Source organism: Heloderma suspectum, chromosome 5 (genome assembly GCF_057233095.1).
Source record: "Heloderma suspectum isolate Gila_16-S chromosome 5, 16-S_ref, whole genome shotgun sequence".
In the NCBI taxonomy this organism is placed as follows: Eukaryota; Metazoa; Chordata; class Lepidosauria; order Squamata; family Helodermatidae; genus Heloderma; species Heloderma suspectum.
The window spans coordinates 202,117,773-202,135,027 of NC_139462.1; the positions used below are offsets into that span (position 1 = coordinate 202,117,773).

The following is a 17,255-nucleotide window of genomic DNA, read 5'->3' on the forward strand; positions in this document are numbered from 1 at the left end:
ATAGATTAGGTGGAGGCGCGGAGCCTTTTTCCAAGGTCAAGTTGAAGATTCTTATTTGGTGTTTAACTGAAGTTGGTTAAGGCGCCGAACAATGCCCGCCTGTTAACTTGCCCCTTGTTCTGGAGAGGAATCACCCCAAAGCCTTTTCTTATTGATGTCTCTTTAGGGCTGGGAGAAGAGCGATTTGGGGGGGGGGGCTCCTCTAAAGGTCTCCAGCAAGATTGGGTCACTAATAAGAGGAAAAACTAAAGGGTCGAGAAGCGTTCTCCGAGAGTCCAGAACATACTTTCCCCTTCCGCAAGGTGCCAACTTTTCATCGCTTCTCAGGGTACACACAGCTCCTTTCCTTCCACGCCCCTTGGGGCGATTTCTTTTTACGAGTTGGATTCCCAAAAGCTTGTTTGTGGCAGGACAGCGGTGGATGGCAACTGTTGCCAAAGGCTTCCTTTTTACTAGCCTTGAACCTGCTTGTCAAAGGACTCTTTGAACTTCCCTTTGCTGGGCTCAGCGTTTTTCTTTCGTCTCGTTTGCAGACTTCTTCGGCGTTAGTCTGGGCTGCACCGACTGTTTCCTCTCTCTTTCGCTCTGAGATGATTGATACTTGTTATTCAATCCAACTTTTATTTACCTTGCAAAAAAATGTTTGGGGGATCCAATGTGATAAATTACAGATATGCAAATCACATTGAATGGTCTTGTAAGTGTGTCTCGCTGGAGCTGAATAAGGCCTTGCAAGCCGGTCTGTGCGCACTCAGGACCCCAGGGAGCTGATCAAAGCACCCATTCTCTTTCATCCCCAGTATTCTCCTCCAAACTATTTCGATACAATATGTTTCCATGATGCCCTTAATGGGCTAGGGACACAGAACTCATTACAACCTAGCTAGTTCTGCCGACCCCTTTGTTCAGAGGCAGAAAGTTAAAGAGAGAAAAAGGGAGTGGGGCGGGAGGATGGGGGGGGGGAGCTCTGCCAGTTGCCAGCTTTCTGAAATGCTAAAGCATGCGTCATTTTTCACTAGGTCTCGTTTTGATATCCTCAAAAGACAAACTATGAAACCAGCTTGGCCTTTTCTGGCATTAATTACACTGCTGTCGAGGCGATCTGTTTTTCCTATTATATGCATTTCTCAGCAGGGATTTTTTTTTGCAAGACTTTTATTTATTTATTTTGCAGCTGCCAGTTAAACTATGAATGCATTTTTATCACTATGGGAAAAAAACAAGTGCAAGAGTTGCATATTCTTATTCTTTAATTTTGTTCATTTGTTTTGATCCTTATTTAGGGGAAATAGAGATTTGTGACCCAGTTTAACTATCTAGATTATTTTATTTTTTTTAAAATCCTACTTCATCTTATAATATCTCACTCTTCGTTTCTCAAATTCAGAATAATCTGATTTTAGTGTAGGTTAGCTTTAATCTAATGCCACAGATTGCTTTCTCCAGCCAAGCCAGGGTGAAACTGAAAAATCAGCAGCAAACCCAGCAGAAAGGCCATTCTTAATCTAGGATTGTATCCAGTGTTAGTCCTACTTGGAGCAGACCCACCAAAATGAATGGAACAAGTTAGACTAGCATTGGACACAACCCATTGGATACAAGCCCTAGACTTTTGCGTTCATGCTGTAACTTTCTGTTATAATAAATTTTTATATTCAAATAGTTTTAAAAATCTACCTTAAAAAAATCTACCTAGAATCTCTCCCTTTGGTTGCATTTTTCAAGACTCTTCCAGAGGAAATAGGTTAAGCAGGGATGTCTGGAAGTAAGGTCAAGTTCACATGTCCAAATTCTTCAGAGTGATACAGCGAATGAATTGCATGTGCAGAACAGCCATCACAAAAACCAAACACCTCAGAGAGAACTTTCAGATCAGCTGGCACCACTTCAAACATAATGCTTTTCACTAGAGTTCACACACACACCTATGCTGATGAACAGTGTGAGGGAGACCTCCAGTGGTGTACATGCATGTGTGAATCGGTCCTAAGCTTGATTAAAGTCAACGTAATGGGACAAATGGAAGGACTGGCTTAGATTGACAATGTTACCACCTTTGGATGCACGTATAGGAGCACTAAGTACCATTCAAGTCATTGCACCCTTGATGTCCTCACAATAGGCAATTGGTATCCGCATTTTAGATGAAGAGGGAGAAAGATGTTCCACGGCTATCACCACTCTAGCCAGTTCTCAGATTGCAACCCATTTGGTCTGGGATTCTGGGGAAAAAACACCCTTGGGTTAACGTTCGGCAAAGTCTAGGCTTCACTTGAATGGCCCTGCAGTGGATCAACCGCTTGTTTGGGCAGCTTCACTGGCTGCTGGTGCCTCTCAAAGAAAACCCATCAGCTCTCTTTCTCTGGTAGGTATTGCTACAAGGGCGTTTGTTTCTGGGGTTGATTGGTTGGTGGAAAATGGCTGGCAGCCAGTTCTGGGAAAGATTCCAGCCCTGACTCCGATTAACCCTCTCTGGTGAAACTCTGCTGGAAACCAACTCACCAGCCATTGCCATTAATCTACTTACTAATTAAGCCAATTCATTTCTAAAGGAGAAAAAATTCCTTTCTTTGGCCCAAGTGATGGGAGGAAATTTGAAAGAAGCGCCAAACTGTGTAACTGTAATTCAGCCAGGAGACTGCTAAAACAAGCTTGTTGATATATAGCAGGAGAGTGAAACCAAGTTTCTAGGGCAACAACCCTTTGGAAGTGCCTGTGGCACACAGAGCAGAAGGAGCAGAAGCCTGAAGAATGGTAGGGGCTGCAGCGGGCCATTGTGTGAATGGAGCCTGGGGGAAACACTCCCTGCTTCCCAGGGGAACTTCTGGTCATTTCACTACTGTATCTGGCCCAACAGGTACCAGATTCAGTAGTGCAGCTAGGTCATTTTAGACCCTGGACTGAATGGTCTTCTGGGGGCCCCTTTTGATGGCCATATGCATTACTTGGTTGTGATGAACAACAACTAATAGTTCTCTTCCAATCTGCTCCCAGTGCCATTCCATGATTCAAACCAGCTTCTACATTCCTGACATGTTAGAATAACAACAAATAAAATTATTTGCCAACTTTGATTTTAAAAAATCTATGAACATACAGAGTTTTGTTTTTGAAACTCAAATCATAGCACTATCATGACTACCAGAACAAAACAGAGTTGGCTTATGCACCTGCTATTCTCTGGGTGGTCATTTCCCCCTGGCCCCAGGCTATGGGGCCCTAAACTTTGTCCCCTAGGTCCAGCCCTCAGGGGACCACTTTCCAGATTCATTATTATGGGGCAGTCATGGGGAGCTTGGTGCTTTGAGCCCCAGCAGTTCAAGGTGAACATTTTCTTAACACTGGGCCACTGTATGGTATGGAGGAACATAGGAAGTTTCTAGGCTATGGGTCCATCTAGTCCAGTACTGTTGACACTAACTGGCAGCAATGGGTCTCCAGGGTTTCAGGCAGGAATCTGTCCACCTGGAGATGGGGGGATTGAACCTAGGACCTTCTGCGTGAAAAGCAGGGGCTCTACCTCTGAGCCACGGCCCCTCCCCTCCCCTCTCCTCCAGACAGTGAAGTAGATGATGGCGAATGGATGGAGGAAGCTGCTTCTCGGATGTATTCCCCTGAGTTTCATTTGGCTGCTCTCATCCCCTCTTCCCATCTGCATTAGAAGGATGGTTGAGGGGAAAGTCTTGGGTCTGAGGCATTCTCTTATCATCATCTCACTTGTGCAAGGGAAAAAGTTTTGGGGTTGGAAAGAAGTCCCCAAGCCAAGGCATGGCACATCTTAAAGGGTAGGCAACCTGGTGCCCCTCAGATGTTTTGGATGATAACCCCATGGTCCCAGACCACTGGCCACCATGCCAGTTGGGGCATATGGCAATTGTAGTCCTAAAAATCTGGTGGATACCAGGTTGCCTGAGGATAAAATGCTGAAACCTAAGCACGATTATTTTAAAATGAATTTTAAAGGTTTACATCATCTACCTTTTCAATGTTTGCTAAAGGAACATACAAGGCAAAACCCCCAAGTGGTAAGGAAGAGAAAGGTCAGTAGCTCAGTGGTTGAGCACATGCTTTACCTGCAGCAGATCCCAGGTTCAATCCCTGTAAGGCATTTTTTAAAGTCATCTTAATTTATTAAACAAAACATTATTGTATAATCTGATTGTAGAATTTGTAGTTTGTACAAATTACACATTCTAATCTGATTGCAAGTTTACCGATGACAGGATTTTATTTTACTGCTTGCAAAAACTGGATTTGTAGAATTCAGCCTTAAGGAATAACTCTTAATCACATTTTAATGTAATGGCCCGGAGAGATATAGATGAAGTTACCTGTTTATTTAAGGCCTTGTAGTTTAAATCGGAAAAAAGTAACCCCCAGCAGCTAGTTCTCTGGCAGGAATAGACAAATGTACAAGAAAAGTGGGCCTTGCAGAAACATCATCTTGACCTCCTCCATGTCTGAGAAGTTTGGACAGGAAAGGGCATGCTCAGGAGGGATGTCTTCCTGTGACACCAATTTTGCTCAGAGCCCCTCCTAGAGCTCAGTGGGAGAACTTAAACCATCCACTCTCCCTAGAGCTGTGCAAGGATATGCCCAGTGTGAGATCAGACGTTGCAGTGGATTCCTGCTTTCTCTCTTCTTCCCCCTACAGGTGGTTTCTACCCCCATTATCAGGGTACAGAAGAAAGGGGTGAAGGCAGATGAGGCAATTCGTCAAAGTCTTCTTCATCTGCAGACTCTGAAGCAAGGTAAAGGAAGAGAAAGTAAATAAATAGCTCAGACCTGTAGCTTGGAGTTTGATGCAATGTTCCCCACAGTTCAATTTGGATTTGGGGTGCGCACAATTTATTCCCCACTACTAGGGACCATAATAAATGCAGCACTTGGCATATTGCCTTCCCTCTGTCCTGGGTTCAATTGAGTACACATATGCTGGGGAACCTTTTTCCTGTTGAGGTCCACATTTCAACAGTTGGTGTGGCCAGACCCAAAAGTGGCCAGAGTTATGGTGGGTGGAGTTTCAGGAGTTACCTTTGTTCAGGATGCAACCTGGGAAAAAAGGGTTTGCATCAGGCATTTGCCTCCCCCAGCTTGTGCAAGGTTCCCTCCATCAGCCTTGTAATTGGGAGACTTAGCAGGATGGAGTACATAACATCAATAACTTCAAGTGGGTCTACTGCAGGGTGGGAGTGGGGAGTATGGACTGGGAAGAGCCTGGAAATCTATACTGAGAGAGGCCTCAAGGTTCAAATTTGTCCCACAGGCTGGGGGTTCACTATATATGGAGCACAGCATCTTAAAAAGTCATGCTAGTCTGTTGCAGTAAAAAAAAAACAAGGAACAATCCTATGGATAAGACTAGCACTCCTATGCACCACTAACCTGGGAGTAAGCCAGACTGAACACAGTGGTCTTGCTTCTGAGTAAACATGCATAGGATTGCACTGCAATGGATTTATTGTGAGGACTAGCATCCCCTTCATCATATTCATGAAGACGATAACACTTCTTGCTGATGAAGGGAACTCCAGTCCACACAAGCTTCTGCCACCACAATAGTCTTTAGGGTGCCACAAGACTCTTTTGTTTTCAGAAGGCAATAGCACCTACCACACAGCTCAATGCACATGTCCACCACCGGACACTTTCACCACCACTGGAAGTGAGATGTCCTGTTCATGAGCTAAGGCCAGGAAGATCCCCTGGATGCATAACTGCCCCTAGCGCTTCACCCTGCCCCGTACTCCATCCAACACACTGTCATTCTTTAATCAGGGCTATTGTCAAGGTGGGACATGGCCACCCCCAAATGTATTTCCTGAATTTTTAATTGTGTTTCATTCTATCTATTTGATTTTGATTGTGCCTCTCTTTAATTAAAAACACACAACCCCCCTCAAAACAATAAACAACCCAGGCTGCAATCCTATGTGTGCTTGGGAGATTGATCCATTAAACTCAGTGAGGCTTACTTGCAAGTAAATATGGATGGGATTGGGTGGTCCGTCTCTAGCCCTTGAACTTGTACAGTAGAGATATAAGGAAAAATATGCAGGTTGTAGTGGATCTAATTGCTCAGTAACTAGGATTTAATTATTGATTATATTTCTATATGACCTTACTGAAACCAAGTAAGGTGGTTTACAAAAAGTTCAGAAAATAAAAACCACAATCAACTAAAAACACAGTAAAATATTAGAAACATCATTAACAATTGCAGCAATCATTGAAAATGCCATGTTAAAAAGTAGCAAAGCTCCTCCTAGTTCCCATGTTCTCTCCAGTGAATGCACAGCACGGGGATGATTGACAAGAAGGGACACAGTGATGTCCTGCCTGCTTCAGTTGCTTCCACTGGGTGTATTTTACTAAGGAAGGAAGGGGCAGGATTTATGTCCCTTGTCCATTGTAGAAGTCATTTGGCTCCAATGCATCATTTTCCCGGCTAGCAGAGTTAGCACTGGTGGTGATGGTGGTTTTCCCTGAGAACAAATTGGTGGGCACTTCACACGTTTTGTACTATGAAAATTAATAAAACCAGAAGCTTAATTTAGGCATATTGAACACATGTGCTTAGGTTTTTGCATTGACCAATGATGGCTCCCCGCAGCGTGTCATGGGGCTCCCCCACTACAGTATTGCTGACTACAGGCTTGAAAGGCTGTTGCCAGTCCAGCCACCCCTGTACTTGCCGACCTACTGACAGAGAAGCAAAAGCAGCTGCTTTGAGTCTTGGGTTCCCACCTCTTTCCTAACACGGGCTCTGTGCTTTTAACAGCTGTAAAATCAGGCCGCAATTCAAGAAGTGATGTTATCCCCATCACCACATCTCTCTTCTGGGGCAGGTTTGTCTATTGAATTTCGGCCTGTCATCCAGCCAGTGTGGTGTAGTGGCAAGAGTGTTGGACTGGGAGCTGGGAGATCCGGGTTCTAGTCCCCACTCAGCCATGGAAGCTCACTGGGTGACTTTGGGCCAGTCATAGACTCTCAGCCCAACCCACCTCACAGGGTTGTTGTGAGGATAAAATGGAGAGGAGGAGGATAATGTAAACCACCCTGGGTTCCTTGCAAGAGGAAAAAAGGTGGGATATAAATGCAATAAATAAATAAATAAATAAATAAATAAATAATTAAAGGCAAAGGTGTCCTGCCAGAAACAAGAACCCCTGCATCAGCATTCACCAGTACTTTCCTAATGTTTGGACACTTTTTAAAGAATTGTGTAACAATGCCAAATTTATCAGATGAGTTTTCCTGAGGGACTGTAGCTCAGGGGTAAAGCACATGCTTTGCATGCATGCAGAAGACCCTAAGCTCAACTCCGGGCATCACCGGGGGCGGGGGGCTGGGAAAAACTCCTCTCTGAAACCCTGGAGCTCTGCTGCAGGCCAGTGTTGAGCTAGATAAGGCCCTCTGGCTGTTTTTGCCTACAACTCCCATCAGCCTATCCAGCATGGCCAATGGTGAGACATCATGGGAGTTGTAGGCCAAAACATCTTGAGGTCCAGAAGTGGCCCACCCCTGACCTAGATGGACGGATGGTTCCTTATAAGGCAGCTTCCTATGTTTTTTGTTTTATCTTCACTTCTGTTCTTCTCCTTACCTGAATGTGCTTTTTTCCTTTAGCTCTCTTTTCTTCATCCTTGATATTGTTACTTTTTTCACCCTGTAAGCTAAATTCATTACTAAACTCTTCTGAAACATCTGTTTCTATTGCTCTAAGTTTTATAATAATTTAAGATAGTACCTATAGTTTTATCAGGTGAAGGTGGGAAAGGACTTAATAGTCTATTTTAGAGTATGATTTTCTATTTTAAAATGGGTTTTAAAAATTTCGTTTTGTGGAGAATATGTTCCTTTTTATTTGTTAAAGCCAATAAATATCTCTTTGTTTAAAGACCCACCAGTCCCCTGATATCTTGATGTGCCCCCTTTTATTGATTTTAAATGTCTGCCTGCAATCCAACAAACACTTTTTATCACACTTTCAGGTTAGACAGACAGACAGACAGAGACAGACAGACAGACAGCTGTCCCAAGCCAACCCACTGAAATTTGTGGCTAAGTGCAAATCTGAACCCAGGGCTTTCTTGTCTGGCTCCAGCATCTGTATCTTGTCTGGCTCCAGCATCTTTCTTGTCTGGCTCCAGCATCTGTATCCACTGGCTCTTACTTGGTAATGAAGCTGATTGATATCAGTGCATTAATGGAGGCATAGCTTCCAAATCCCGGGAAGTACTAGTTCCCCTCTACTCAGCACTGGTGAGGCCTCATCTGGAGTATTGTGTCCAGTTCTGGGCACCACACTTTAAGAAGGATGCAGACAAACTGGAGAGGGTTCAGAGGAGGGCAACAAAGATGATCAGGGGACTGGAAACAAAGCCCAGTGAAGAGAGACTGAAAGAACTGGGCATGTTTAGCCTGGAGAAGAGAAGACTGAGGGGAGATATGATAGCACTCTTCAAATACTTGAAAGGTTGTCACAGAGAAGAAGGCCAGCATCTCTTCTTGATCATCCCAGAGTGCAGGACACGGAATAATGGGCTCAAGTTACAAGAAGCCAGATTCCGGCTGAACATCAGGAAAAACTTCCTGACTGTTAGAGCAATACGACAATGGAACCAATTACCTAGGGTGGTGGTGGGCTCTCCCACACTGGAGGCATTCAAGACGAGGCTGGACAGCCATCTGTCAGGGATGCTCTGACTTGGATTCCTGCATTGAGCAGGGGGTTGGACTCGATGGCCTTGTAGGCCCCTTCCAACCCTACAATTCTATGATTCTATGTACTTTGAGAGCTGGTGTAGCCCATTGGCTAAGAGATTTAGGGCACAGTCCTCTGCAAGTTTTAGACAGAAAAAAGTCCTACTACTCCCAGTATTCCCCAACCAGCCATGATAGCTGGCTGGCTGGGGAATGCTGGGAGTTGTAGGACTTTTTCTGTTTAAACATGCATGGGATTGCACCCTAAGGTTGCACCCTTAGGAATAAGCTCGACTGAACTCAGTGGTGCCTACTTTTAAGCTGACATGTACAGGTTTGCCTGTGAGGCTGCAGTCCTTATACAAACTTACCTGGGAGGAAGCCTCATTGAATTCAGTGCGTTAATTCTGACTAGACAGGCATGACATTGCATTGCACTATGAGCTATGAATCAGGAGGTTCCTGATTCAAATCTCTCCTCTGCCATTAATTCACTACATAACCTTAGGCAAGCCACATCTCTCTGTCTCAGGCTCCTCTCCCCAATCTGAAATATGAGGGATAATAATACTGGCTTCTTACAGGGTTGTTATATGGGTTACAACTAGATAATGCTTGTGAAATGCTTTGAATGCTTGAAGGCACTGTACAAATGTTAAATATTGCTTATTCCTAAATATCTGCCAGTGTGCATGCATTACTCATAATTTAGAGAAGACATTTAGGGCTAGTAGACACACAGACTGCAAGCCTATGCACACTTACCTGAGAATAAGTCCCATTGAAGTCAATGGTGCTTACTTCTGAGTAGATCTATAGGATGCAACTCTAATGGTACCACCCTCCAACTGGAAGTCGAAATAACTATGGAAATGTGCTCTGTTTAAATCAATGGGGCTTGCCTACAAGCACTGTGTTTAGGCTGGGAGGGCAAGTTGGGGCTGTTTCACCTGTTATGACATTCCTACAGAGGAGGTCCTTCCGTGGGGGACAGACAGGGTTTCAATGGACAGACACAGGCAGCCTGATTTCCTCTACAATGAAATTAGGGTGGTCGTCATTTTCTGACAGAGTCTCTGTGCTGTTAAGAGTTTCACGAATAGCAGAAGTTTGGCAGGTGCAGCCTTTTCCTGTCAACGCACCTCCATGTTGAACTTCTGCCAAATGTAGCTGTTCGAAGCACAGAAACTACTGTCAGGAGAAAATAGGTGGCCACTCTATTGTGGTTCCAGCCGAAAATTCTCAGGCAGAGGGGAAACACCATAGAAAAGGGTCCGATGCTCTCCTTTCACGTGTCACATTAATTTACATGTTAGTTTCTATTCCAGCTGCTGTGCAAATCCCTTATTGTTCGCCCACATGTTGCTGCTTGTGTGGAAAGTGATGTCTTGAGGCTTCAGCAGTTAATCGGGTGACGCCACCAATGCAGCTGTTAGTGAAATACTGCTGTCCTACTATGAACCTTCCAGCGTTTGGGAAGCAGGTGCTCATGGCGTCTCTGAGGGAATAATCCCTATAAATAACCACCTTCAGTCTCCATTGGGAGGTGAAACAAGCAAGCAAGACTCTCATTCTTTGGCAGGGAAAGGATAGAAGATAGCCACAGACTTCTCCTGAGAGACACTTGCTAACCCATTTGGAACTTGCTGGTTCCTACACATCTGTAATGCTAGTCCGTCATCCTGATTCAGGAAAATAACACAAATAGTTTTATAATATATGTATGTGGTTACATTATATATGTAAATTATATATAGCACTTGTATTTTATAAAGAGGGAATAAAGTAAAGGTATATTTTACACGCCTGACACACAAGCCCCTAAAATGGGATTCCAAACTATTGCTGTATTTACATTTACAAATGACATATTATGCAGTGGAAAACAACAAATTATTTTTACACATTGCCTGATCATCTTGAAAGCCTTTTACAGCAACTATTGGAGTGGGGGCTGGGGAGAGACGATGGGGACTGAGTAAAGGAAAAAAAATCAATCACAGTTGCACTTGTAACAAATTAGCAGCTGCAGAAATATATATGAAATCACAGGGAAATTAATGAATTTAAACAGTGGAAAATATGATCATCATGTTGTTCTGGAGAAGTTACCACCACATACAATTATCATCAAGAAGGTAGTAATAAAACAGGACATTTGCAAAAGAAGCATGATGCTTCAGCCCCCAAATATTTGGATGTCAAAATTAAATAGACAACAACAACAAGCGGAGTAAACGTTAACACAATGAAAAAGCCAGTTTCTTCACTTCAAGCCTCTCTTGAGTTTCATAGTAAAAATTGGATGCAAATATCCTAAAAAGACTAATGACATTTCACAGGTAATGCAATTTAGAAAGAAACACTTCCATGTTTTCTTTTCCAACAATGTGCATTTTTGTAAACTGCTATAAATTGCAATTCAAAAGCACTGATCTCCCCATCCCCAATCATTTTTTATACTGATCAAATGAATGCAGATACTCCCCTTTGGGAGGGGCGACATGACATTTCACTTGGCAGTTCTAAACAGGTCACGGACCTTTCACAGACCCTAAGGCAGTGGGAGGGAGCGCTTTACGAAACCGTGTAACCAAATCAAACCAATGGTTACCCCCTTTCAATACCATTGGAATGGTTTGCACAATGCTTATTCACATAGCAGCAGAGAAACTGAAAGGATGGTCATCCAATGGAAATGTCTTTTCCTTTGTTTGAACTTAACAGAGCTCCAAAAATACTGGAAAACAATTACATCTGGGAATGGCAAAACCCCAAGCAAACACTGTACATAGATATATCTGCAGAGCAGGTTCATTAGAGACAGAGGTGTGCTTAGATGTTTAAAAGCAGCTATGCAGGCAATATGGAATTGTATATGGACATATATGGGAGATGTTGCTTTGTTTGAAACCATAGGCACAAAGACACAACATGGCTGCCCTGGAGATGACCTATTGCTTTCAAGTTGCTTGAACACATCAGAATTTCCATTGTTAGGGTTGATTAATTGAAACTGATAAGTTACCATGAATAAAGATTGTTTTTCTGTTTAATGTGGTGGGCCTGATTTGGTAAATGCTTCATTCATGTCGCCTTGCAGCGCAGCATATGGGCAAGATTCATTCAGTATCGCAAACATACACAATTTATTATGCTTGTATGGTCACAGCCAAAAGGGCCTTTCTAGTTTAATGTCAAAGTCTGAATGAAAAATTCCATTTAAAGAGTCACTAGTAATGTTACGTGTAAGTTTTGTCATTCAGCCTGGCTTTTAGCTCCTGGCAAATTTCAAATCACAGGGAAAATATAAAAAGTTAAATCCAAGGAAGAAGCAGATGAGAGAGCTAAGGGGACTTCAGCTTTCTTTCAAGAACAAGCAAACAATTTATCTGAAATGTTTGTAGACACCTATGACAAAGCCATCTTGTGGCCTGGTGTCACCCCGTGTCACACACTGCTGATAAAGTTATCACTATAATGTTTCAATAAGATACTGTCACCACAGCTCTGGGATCTGACATTCCAATGCTTTTGCTGGAAGAAAGAGACCAGTTTATGTAATAAATAAGCTCTTTTAAGAAAGAAAAACCAGAAGCCAAAGCTCTGTAAATCCTTCAGTCCTGATGCTACTATCATGTCAGCAGTAAATGCCCATTTGAAGTTCAGCTGATTTCATGACAACGTTTACCAATTAAATGGTGTTTGACATGATAAACAAAACAAAACAAAACTAGCCAATGGTTACAGTATTTAATGGAATAAAAAAGAAATCCCACACCCTATTTGCTATGCCTGCTCTTAAACTCTCAGAAAACTTTGGCAAATACGGAAGGATTTATTTTGACACAGATTGCATATAGATAAAGTCATCGTCTCATTTGCTGGTGCAACCCCTTTTTGTACCAGATGCTGAGCTGTAACAGCTGGTTTGATGCTCACCTTTGGGCAACAAAGGTCACAGGGTACTGTGGCCCAATCTACATGGGTGATTTAGTGCAGAGAGGGAGCACATCAGGGTCATTCATGACACATGATGTTGTCACAACTCCGCAGCAATCCTGCATCTTCTCCCTGAAAATGGCGCATTTTTGGAAAGTAATTTTACTGTGTCTTTTCCCCTTAAATGTGGCTCCTGCACAGTTCTGCTGCATTGTGCCCCATTCCCCTGAATTAAATCCTGCATGATGGGCATGCCTAGGAGTGTGTCTGTGACCTGGTCAAGGGGTGGGGCCAACCTCCCCGCCCATTCCTTTCCCCCCCTGCCATTGGCAGTAGCACGCTTTTTGGACACAGGCTTAGGGTTCTTTTCCTGCCAGGCAGTACTAATTCTCAGTAGCGCTATTTTGCAATAGCGCTGTTTCACCCTTCCACCACTGGTGTTTATTTTTAGTTTGCACTATATTGCAGTAGTGCTATTTCATAATTACACCATTTCACAGTAGTGTGGTTTCACTCTCTCACTACTCTGCAGTGGTGTGCTTTGGATATAGGACGTGTGGCACTTTCTCCTGCAGCTGCCTTCGTGGCTGTTTATTTTTACTGTGTCCTATTTTGCAGTAGTGCTATTTCGCAATAGCACTGTTTCACTACTTTGCAGTGGTGTGCTTTTGATACAGAGTACTTCTGTTTATTTTTACTTTGCACTATGCAGCGCGTAGCTTTCTATGAATGTAACCATTCTAGAAGAGGAGCATTTTATTTACTTATTTATTGCATTTATACCCCGCCTTTTTTCCTCTTGCAAGGAACCCAAGGCGGCTTACATTATCCTCCTCCTCTCCATTTTATCTACTTGGACATAATTAATCTCTTCCATTAAACTTCCTTGGGCAGGGGAGCATGGACAGGGGCAGGGAACAAACCTCTCCCATTTACTGAGCAGTATCTATGCTGTTGATGAAGTTCAGTTCTACTGATGAAGTTCAGTCCCTACAGTAGAACTGAACTTCATCAACAGCATAGATACTGCTCAGTAAATGGGAGAGGTTTGTTCCCTGCCCCTGTCCATGCTCCCCTGCCCAAGGAAGTTTAATGGAAGAGATTAATTATGTCCACCCACCCAACCCCAAAATAAGGTGGTTTCAAGTGCAGTTTAACCTGTGAAAGTGGGTTTTTAGGTAGTGTATACTCCACTTTTCTTGCTTTGTGTGATGCTGATGGACCAAAGCAATTTCATGAAAATCCGGATATAACCAGAAAGCACTTCTCATACTGATTCCATATAGATTCGGCCTATATCATGGTTAGCGGCTGCTGGGGGTGGGGTGCACTCTGGCAAAACACGCATGGAAGAACTTTCACTACGGGTGTAATCCTTCGCATGTTTAGACAGAAAATAACCCTTACAACTGCCAGCATTCCCCAGCTAGCATAAGATTTCACCCTAAGGCATTTAATACAGATGTGTGGACTAGTGATCCTAATGCAAATTAATGACCCAAAATACAGACTCAAAGGGTGCTGGTCATTCAGTTTATATAAATAGCTCCTAAGAAAGAGTAACAAAAGAACAAATGGGATCTGCAACAAAATGTTACAGTGTGGAGTGCTCCTGTCCAGGGTTCCAGCCAGCAGTCATGCCCTTCTCCAGTATGCTCCATTGTCTCCCCAGAATGCTGACCCAGTCAGTCAGCATTCTGTGCCCACAGGGCATGTTCAGTTCTCACTAGGCTATGTTTTGGTCTGTTCCCTACCAGTCATGTTCCCCCCCCCATCTGTTTTTGTCTACTTCTGCCAACCTTGGAGTTTCTCCAAGCTTGCTGATTATCTGCCTCTTGTATGTGGATAGTGCCATTTTGGCTACATAAGGATCCACACTGGAGAAGAAATTCCAGCAACCCATCACACTCCAGCACAGCCTTCCCCAGCTTGGTGCCCTCCAGATGTTTTGGACTTCAGTGCCCATCAGTCACAGCCAGCATGACCAATGGTCAGGAATTCTGAGTGTTGTTGTCCAAAACATCTACGGGGGGGGGGGATGCCAGATTGTGGAAGGTTGCTCTAGTGTTATCAAGAAACAGAGAAGATTGTTCTAGTGTGATCAAGAAACAGGGTAGGACTCTGCAGATATGAGCTGGATTGATTTTTAGAGGCTTCCATCCAATTCTGTGGAACATATGCCAGATCTCAGTGTAGTTAAGTTTTAATCTTGTCTGCATCTACTAGAGACCCCTTCTAAATTGTTAATTGCTAGTTCTGCCACTTAGCTTCCACTCCACACTGACTCACACTTCTTCCCATGAAAATAATGATTTTAAAAACGTAGTCTAGAATCACAAAGGACTGAGACATCTGGCCCAACCTTGGTGGGAGGGGGGAACATATACGTTCCCACCTCCATATATAGTATGTTCGACAAGAGTTCAAGGGGGACAGCTGGGTTGCAATACTCTAGCAGCCTACTGAAACACTGAACAAAAACATCAGAACCTAAGAAGAGCTGGCTGGATCAGACGAAAGGTCTGTTTAGCCCAGCATCCTGTTTCACGCAGTGGCCAGCCAACTCTGGGAAGCCCACAAGCAGACATGAGGGCAATAGCCCCCTTTCACTGTTGTTTGCCAGCCACTAGTATTGAGAGGCACAGTGCCTCTGATCCTGGAGATAGCATATAGCCATCCTGACTAGGAGCCATTGATAGCCTTCTCCTCCATGAATTTGTCTAAGCCTCCTTTGAAGCCAATGAGAACATCCTGTTTTATGAACCAGCCAAAGCCGAGCGCTCTGAAGTCCCACTGATTCCAAGAGGAAAGAAGCTGAATTCTTTAACACGTGTCACAGAGACTTACAAGTGCCTAACTGTGGCTAGATCATTAATTCACTTATTCCTCTTATCTTCAATGGAGCATTTTTCTTCTGTTTCAACCAACTAAAAACATTCCAATGATCTGAACAGAAGATCAATTGGCAAACCATCTCATTGTGATACTTTCAAGCTTTATACTTCAAAGAGGTGACAATGGCATATGGATTTCAAATTTATTAAAAACTCCTTGTCATGGCCTTTACTGGAACTGTCTGTTAAATCTGACCTTCCTCTTAACCCCTTTTTCTTGGGCTGACAAAGTAATTTGAAATAGAAACAAACAGTGTAATCTATCAGAATAACTGGGGTAGCTTCTGTGCATCAGATATTTCTGTTTGAACTTTCTCCTACTTGACAAGCCATGCAAAAAGTCACTGTTCCTTAACCATTTTATCTGAGGGATTCGTGTCTTTCTTGCTCATTAAGACCGTCTCTGGAGATTACAAAGCAAATAGTGCCTCACTACCACACTGTGAGAAAAGTCTTCTTGAGTACATAATAATAAATCTTGAGTTTATATCACACAATGAGAGGTCTTCAATGCTATCCCATTTTATCACTGCTCAACAAGAGATAATAAGGGCCCAGGAAGGATGAAATGGAAAAAATGATGATGAAGCCAGTTGAAAAGGCCTGAGCAGCTAAGAGAGCAACCCTATAGTCCCATGGAGGGTGTCCCAAGAGGCCTAGGATATGATGGATTTCCCCCTCTGAAGAGAGAGAGAGAGAGAGGGGTCCACCCTCAGGGGGGCGGATCTGAGCATGGATTCCAGCCACACATCCCCTAACAGCCACCTCAGAAACCTCTGTGGTGGCTTCCTCTCCCATCAAGGACCTCAGGGATGGGAGTGGGGAGAGGCATGTTGGGGCTGTGTCAGTAGGTGGGGAGGGAATGGCTGTGGATCCACTGGACCTTCTAGCCCCCAACTAGACATGAACACAGAGAACTGCTTTGGCTATCTCTTGGATTCTTATGTATTTCTCTGGCTCTTATCTCCCTGTCTTGTCTCTTTAACTGATGTTGCAATGTGCTCTGTTCCCCCTGTGCAGCCCAGTAGTATGCCTCACTGATTTCAATCTGGAATAGTTATGTTAGATTTTGTACACAGCCTTGTGTACTCTGTGGAATGGCAGAATCTGAAGTTGTTGTGTGTCTTTTTAAATAACGCTTACTTGCTTCCAACATAGTTGGAAATGGACAACATAATTTTGGATACCTTTTCCCCCCAGATGAAGCATCTATAATACAGTTTTGTTAGCAGGAGAGAAAACAGAAAGCTATCATGTAGAACAGTAACCAAAGTAGATAGCTTATGTCACATACAATTAAATATCATTACTTACCACCCTCAAATGCACTAGGAATTTCAATTGTAACTGGAATTTTAGTGATATCAGCATCTTCTTTGTCTGTCTCTGTGGCTGTCTGAGAACTTATGGCTGTCTGAGAACTTCTGGCTCTCTGAAAACTAATGTCTGGCTGAAGAGGAAAGATGTCCTTTTATAAAACTGCACAAAGGTCATTGTATAATTAAATTACAGAAAATAGTAAACCACACCTATGTATACTTATAGTTAACCAATGAGGTAACATTAATACACACTACAAGAGGGGTGCAGAATCTCTTTCAGCCTGAGGGGTGAATTGCATTTTGTAGACACTCTTGTGGGCCAGATTCTGGGGGTAGGTGGCCCCCAGAATACCAGCATGGTCTAGCTGAAGACTGCAATCCTAAACACACT

The 17,255-nt window shown here is 43.4% G+C and overlaps 1 protein-coding gene across 7 annotated transcripts in view; it reads right to left on the reverse strand.

Moving 5' to 3' along the window:
• Nucleotides 1-905: 905 nt before the first annotated feature.
• Nucleotides 906-17,255, reverse strand: part of C5H10orf67 (chromosome 5 C10orf67 homolog) — an 84,681-nt gene continuing 68,331 nt past the window's right edge. For 5 of the 7 annotated variants that reach the window (XR_014792424.1, XR_014792422.1, XR_014792421.1 and 2 more), the window contains 3 exons: nucleotides 16,857-16,992; nucleotides 4,332-4,741; nucleotides 906-2,222 (listed from right to left, as the gene is read on the reverse strand). Coding sequence is in view for 1 of the 7 variants with exons in the window: in XM_084859054.1 (XP_084715180.1) it covers nucleotides 4,674-4,741; nucleotides 16,857-16,992 (204 nt within the window). In the remaining 6 variants the exon portion in view is untranslated. Of the gene's footprint in view, nucleotides 2,223-2,245; nucleotides 4,742-16,856; nucleotides 16,993-17,255 lie in introns of those variants that run through there. The other 2 variants (XR_014792423.1, XM_084859054.1) reach the window with 1 other exon arrangement.